Consider the following 7021-nt stretch of genomic DNA (forward strand, 5'->3'; position numbering starts at 1 on the left):
AGTGGTTCTACTGGGCCAGCTAATACTGTGGTGGGCTGCCAGGAAGGACCAACTACAGGACAAGAGTGTGTTAGATCCAAACCACTGATCACCAGCACATTCAGAATAGTCAAAGATCAGGCTTTGAACGATGACTAGGCTGGACAATGAGTAAAAGCTTTCTCCATGTTTTCATTACTTGAAGTCCAACAGAGATACATCTGCTTTTTCCATAATGTTCTGGATTTGAACTATCAGTTATCTGTCAGGATATATTTCTGCCAAGTTTCTTCTACATCTTACACAACACAGTACACAACATCACTGGGAGCTGAGCTGAAGCATATCATACAGGCATATCAAAAGCTGTCTTGACCAAAGTTGGACAATAATCAGCACTGAGGTGAAAGTCAGTTTTTTCCTGAGAAACCTTCATATCAATGAGAAATGCCTTAACTACCTGTGAGACAATTAGGACAGGTAGTCAAAGTTCAAATCCCTGACACAAATTTCAGCACAGTGTTTCCTCCTCAAGTCACTAAGAAGCATTTCAGGATTTATCTTCCTGCAGAAAACCTTTTTCAAAGTCCATATGCAGAGATCTAGGAATTTTCTGATAATCTGACTTTAAAGCATTTTGCAACCTTTAATAATACTGCTCTGCTGTTGCAGTGACAGCCATGAATCCATCAGTCCAGATATGAATGATCTGCCAATAAAATGAAAAAATGTTGTGTGATCATGCCTGGCAACATAACATATGCTTGCATTGCTGCCTGTTACAACTTCTGAATCCCTGCATGAAGCATGGACATGCAAACATCCCTTTAAAGCTACGTGAAAAGAAAAGATTTCTAATTTTACTCTCTTCTGGCTTCTGCAGAAGATCATCCAGATGTGCTTCAACAGAGCCTGGAAATATCAATTAACAGCATTTTGACAGTTTGGCAAGATGCTTGGTAAGTAAGAAGGGATATCTGACACACTGATTAAGCTAGCAGACAAATGAAACTCACAGTAGTCTAGAGCCTTTGCTAGTATAAAACACTGAACTCAAATCTAACAGTCCTCCTATCCTGTTTTCTCAAATGCTTAAGACACCTCATGAATGATCTTAAGATCACATAAATAAATGAGATGATCTCTTTAAAAATCATTTCACCCAGATTAGAAGTCACTCAAGTATGCACAAATGCAAGGTGGGCTGTAGCACATCACTAGATTTCACAACATTCCCTATATGATGAGAAATTAATTCTCTGTTAAGACCAAGGGGCTTCATTATTATTATTATCATTATCTTTATTTCATAATGGAACAAAAGAACACAAGAAACAAAAAGATGGAAGAAACTAGCCCCAGTTTTGAGGAATGAAGGAGAACTTGAGCAGTATTACCAGTGAGCTTCAAACAGCTGAAACTGTTGATGGTGTCTTCAAATAGATCAAGTGTAGAATTGGATGACAGAGTATCCCAACAGTTTCTCCCTAAATATTATTGTAAGTGTAAATTCCCTCTATGACTTCCAAGTAGCAAAAGAGAGTATTTTCCTCTTGTTTTGCCTTCTGCATCACATGGAAAAGAAAGAAACAAATCTGGATACCTCTTAAGAGATTTCCAAGGCACCATAATTTAGACAGCTGAAGAAAAACAAGACTTCCCAAAAGGGAACACTGACAGGCAATGGAGTTGAACTTGCTGGCACAGGTAAGGCTCCTGGCCTGAGGTCTATTTACTTCTAAATTCTTCTGATTGAGGAACAGCCCTCGAGGGCCTCTGATGATAAGGCAGAAGCTCTGTTTCCCCTACAGAAACTGGTATATGTGTACCATGAACAGATCCTTCCCTGTACAGATTCAGAAGTCTATGTTTTGATTCCTGTTAGGGCCTCTAGAGTAATTTAGAAGGCCTTAGCTACAAAACACTGTGCATTTTAGCAAACAAGGTACTGCTACATCAAATTAAATTAGAAATACCTACTGGAACATTCAAGATGGTCACTGTCCATCTGATGGTACATTTTAGTTTCTTATTTCAAAGAATAAGAAACTAAAGATTCTCTGGGAGTTATAGCACTCAGGCAGTTTTCTTTGTTTATTTGTAAACAGAAGGGACTGATAAATTGAGCACCTCTATGAACACTAAGAGAGTCACTCAAGACTAATCTGGAAGTTTGTTTAGATTCTTCAGGGGTTTTTGTCTCGCTGTTTTGGTTTGCTTCTTCTGAGGCCAAGGAAAAAGCTCATCTCTAGCGCTGTATTTGAAGTTTCTTCATTTATGCATTTTTGGCTACCAGTGTTCAACTTGAAACTGAAACCACAGAAATATTTAAATGTCTAAGAGGGAAAATAAAGTACTTGATAGACTTGCGTGACAGATTCAAAACCAGTCCTGACTAACCACTACAAGCAAATAAACAGAAACGCAGAACATCCAGAAATCACAAGAATTGTCCTTGCACTTCCTGTCTGGTTCTCTGAAATGCAGTGTGCGTGCAACAGTCTTGACAGAAAAAAAAGGACAACCTTATGACCAGGTAAAACAGAGCTTAACGTTAGTGGTACCTGATTTTCCCCCTACTTTTATGCACTACCATACTCTGAGCTGTTGCAAATGATCACCTGGTCCCCTTGAACAGGCCTACAGGGCTCATGCTGGAAACAGATTAAAGACGATTACACACTTTCAAGAGACAGAGCTGCTGAAGATTCAGCATAGTCTAACAATCCAAACTGAATGCCTTCAGACTGGGCTCAGAAGAACAGTCCCTGGATCACCACATACATTAGATCAATCAAGTTCACATGCGCAACCAAAGCACACAGACCACATCCTAATGTCTGGACCCCATCTAGAACTGGACTGTCTTCTGGCTGTGAATCTTTTGCCTTGCTCCTTTACACACCAAAGAGCAATCTGCATTTCTGTTCTAACGAAGGCAGCTTCCACTGCTCTACCACATTCAGCATTCCACAGGTTCAATCTTTTCAAAGAGAATGAGCTCAAAGCTTAATATATATTTCCGCAGTGAACTGTGACTGCAAATACAAAACACACTGAGGCTTGGTGGTGTTTCTTTTCCTCCACTATCCTGCCTTGACAGGAGAATCTTTTCCTTGCTCTGCTTTCTAGAAAGAGGCCTGCTACATTTTGTTTTTCTTTGGGTAACAAGCAACAGCATTTCTGTCCAACATAAATCTTTTGGCAAGGCAGAAGACCTGCAGCCTCAATTACCAAGGAGGACAAGCAGTCTCCCAGGAGAAGCAGTTTTAATTCCTAGAGACTCTATTTTTAGTTATAGTACCACAAGTCCCTGAAGCAACAATATCCTCTGACCTGTCATTTATGGCAGGGGAGGGAGCACAGACAGAGTTGGTCTACAGGTCTGAGTGTCCAGCTACTACTATCCTACATTAAAAGAGCTCACACTGTACATTGCAGGCAGACATCAGAGAGCAGCTAAATTCCCTTCTCCTCCTCTTCCCAAAGACGGAAGGAAGAGAGAGAGAGAGAAAAAGAGTGAACAGGATTGCTAATAGCCGCAACAGACACCAACTGCTGAGATGCACCAGATTTCTGACCAGCATGCCGGTCTGAATCCATGAGAAATTTCATCTGAAGTTTCTACAAACTAAAGGTTATCATTTTTTTTCCCCAGTAATAAAATCATCAGCTCTACTGCATAGATAAAATTTGGGTAGATTGCAAGTAATTCTGTTGTTTGATGTGAGGAGGAGTAGAACCCATCTTTTACAGCCATGCTGTCACAGAGAAGACTGACACTAAAGGAAGTATACATGATTGAACGTACGTAACAGAAGCAAAGCAATATGTTATTTTCTAATAGTTACTATTTTGGGGAGAATTTCCATTTGCATTTTGAATACTGAGTCAAATCCTTTGCAAGGATTCTATCACAGCAAATTGTAGAACCACTTTGATTTACAGATCACTTCCTTTTCTGTATCTGAGAATTAAACATCTCCTACACAGACAGCCAATTACAAATTAAGTCCTCTATTTATGCCCTCTTCATCCACAACTTAAAAGCAATTTTAAAATTCCTGCAATAGCTTGAAGAAAATAAGCAAGTTATTAATAAAAAAGCAGTTTAGGAGACAGCATGGTAGAAGGGAATTATAGAAGCAGAGTGATCTGAATCTGAACAATGCAGGAAACACCACACAAGAGCCTCATTCTCCATGCAAGCAACTGACAACAAAAGCAGCTGGGACCTTCTTAATAATTCCACAAAACTTTTTTTTTTTTTCAAGTGCCCCAAATGCTTAACCTTTACATACAATGTACCAACTTTGATCAATGAAAGGAAATCAGCAATTTTTGTCCTGTTCTCTTCAGTTTGACATTTGCAATACAGTTACTGGTTTTCAAGGTGAATGTGTACATATTGCCTAGGCTATGGCATTCCCATGTGGTTCTTGGCATTACTGTACCACGTTCTGGCAGCAAACAACCTTTCACCACCACCACTCAGCAAAGCAACATCTTATTAGCAGCACACAACTGTAAGGAGGCACCTTACAGTTCAGTACCCTAAATATGGAGGCACACAACTGGTGAGGAGCCTATCTTTCTATTCCAAGGGCTGGACTCACAAGGAGACAAATAACCCTACCCACCATCCATTGCCAATATTCTGACAAGTGCCACAGTTTAAAAGCCATTAATGAACAAGGAACAAAAGCTTTTAATGGCATTTAGATCTTTTTCTACAGAGCTAGTTTATTAACAGTGCAGAAACACTAATGGTCAACAAATAAAGTTGCTTTATAGTTATGGAGATGCTACAGCCTAAGCCTCTACAAAGCCAGTACACAGTCATGCCTCCTGAACATAATAGCAGGGATATGGTTACTACCACCAGAGACAGTCCAGAGAGTCAACAGCCTGAAGAACTATTCAAACACATACAAAAACGTGTCACCAAATAACTTCATGAAGGATTCTGAGCTTAAACTGTTTTAAGCCACAGGACAAATGACACTTTTAAGCAGTGAGCCTTCTTTAAAAAGCAGAATAATGCTCAATAAATAAATTATTTCAGTATCATGTATCAATAAGAATTAGAACTATGCCTGTCCTGCCTAACATGCTGCTTCTAATCTTTGGAACGTTCAACGTTAATGATCTACAACAACACCTGCAAAAGCAAAATTAAAAAATACAACCCTATACATCACAGCCTTCCATCCCTATTTAATCTTTCAGTAACCATGCTTTACAGAAATAAAACGCCTCGGCACTGTTTACATGAGCATCTCTGCCCCAAAGAGTAGGAACAGAGAACCAGAGGTTCTGGTTGGAAAAGACCTCTGAGATTCACCGAGTCCAGCCTATGACCAAACACCACCACGTCAACGAGACCATGGCACTGAGTGCCGCGTCCAGGCTCTCCTTAAACATCTCCAGGGACGGCGGCTCCACCACCTCCCTGCCCAGGGAGGCCCTTCAGGCCACAAAAAGAAAAAGGGGTGGCAATAGGCCGGGGGGATCCTCCGTCACGCAGGGCCCGAGCCGAGCCCGGCCGCTCCTTCCCGAATCTCCCCGGTCCCGCCGCGACACCTGTTCGGCGGCCGTGCGGCCCCGCTCCCGCTCCCCGCTCACCGCCGAGCGCCGACGCCTGCAGCGTGGCCCCCGAGGTGCCGTCGATGACTTTGATGGCGCCGCGCGCGGTCACGGCCAGGATGGCGTTGAGCGCCGGGTGATAGCACAGGCTGCAGAGCCCGTCGGCGTCGCAGCGCAGGCAGCCGTCCCGCAGCAGCAGCCACTCGCAGGAGCCCGGACCGGGACCGGGCCCCGCCGCCGCCGCCGCCGAGGAGCAGGAGGCCGCCGCAGCCATCTTCGCGGCCCCCGCCGCCGCCGCCCTCAGGACAAGAGGCCCGCGGAGAGCCGCTCACTGACAGTCCCTGGAGCCGCCGCCGCCAGTCACCATCCGGGTCCGGGGAGAGGGGGAAAGGGAGAGCGCCCGCGTGAGCGGGAAGTGACACAGCCGCGCCGGATGCGGAACCGAGCGGCCGCGGCCCGCCGGGGGGCGGGGGCGAGGGGCCGCTCCGCGAGGGGCGGGGCAGGGGCGGGGCTGCGCATGCGCGCCACCGCCGCCCACCCCGCGCTGGCTCCGTTCCCGCGGTGCTCCCGGCCCGGGGCGATCCCGGCTCCCGGCGGCCCTCCCCACCCGGGGCGGCCATCCCGGCCCTCGCCGGCCGTCCCCGCCCTCGCCGCTGCCGTGTCATTAGTGCTTCGGACAAAACTTGGGTCGTAAATGGGCGAGCGCGTTCGCCGCTGCCGCCTCCGGGAAAGCGGAGCGGGGGTTTGTGTTTCTTAGCCCGGCTCCCACACCGGTTGTGTTTTGACCCCGAGCGTAGCAGAGAGCCCCGGTGTCAGTGGCCTCGGCGCTGGTACGGAGGGACAAAGGCACAATGCCTCAATGCCACTGCCCGCCGGAAGGCACGCTGCCCTTGGAAAGGCTGGCCCTGGCCCCGGGCCGGCAGCAGGAGCCATTGCACCCACGAGAGCATTCTGCTCTGGAGCAGTGCTTCAAAAATGACTTGAATTTAATCGAATATTTTGTATTTTGTTGAGATTTTCCCTTTTCACCCACTAAAACATCAATTTGGTTTGTATAGCTCAGCCTACCTGTACAACGTTACTTTATCTGCCATAGGCTTTATCTGATCGAAGTGACATGTTACACACAGATTTTAGGCTACTGATGGTCTTAAAGCTAATTTTCAAATACAAAGTTTTCTATGGAATATTTTTATTAAAAGCACCCCCATTAGCACAGGCAGGGAAATTTTTAAAGAAATACAGCGTGTGAAGAAAAAATAAGAAAACCAAACCAAACCCACATGGGTGTGCCACCAAGGCTAATCAAAATTGTCCTGAGAACAAAATAAGCAGCTATATGAGAGCAAAACATTAAACACCAGTAAGGACAATGATAAAATTACAGCAGATCTCAAGCTGTATGTTGTCTCAACAATTGATTCCATCAACTTTTCAAAGTATAATTTTTCTGATA

At 44.9% G+C, this 7021-nt stretch overlaps 1 protein-coding gene across 5 annotated transcripts in view; it reads right to left on the reverse strand.

Moving 5' to 3' along the window:
- BIRC6 (baculoviral IAP repeat containing 6) overlaps nucleotides 1-5999 on the reverse strand; it is a 176597-nt gene extending 170598 nt beyond the window's left edge. For all 5 annotated transcript variants that reach the window (XM_077175715.1, XM_054630492.2, XM_054630494.2 and 2 more), the window contains exon 1: nucleotides 5605-5999. In XM_077175715.1, coding sequence (XP_077031830.1) covers nucleotides 5605-5839 — 235 coding nt within the window. In that variant the 5' untranslated portion in view covers nucleotides 5840-5999. The remainder of the gene's footprint in view (nucleotides 1-5604) is intronic.
- Between the last annotated feature and the right edge of the window lie 1022 nt (nucleotides 6000-7021).

Source organism: Agelaius phoeniceus, chromosome 3 (assembly GCF_051311805.1).
Source record: "Agelaius phoeniceus isolate bAgePho1 chromosome 3, bAgePho1.hap1, whole genome shotgun sequence".
Lineage (NCBI taxonomy): Eukaryota > Metazoa > Chordata > Aves > Passeriformes > Icteridae > Agelaius > Agelaius phoeniceus.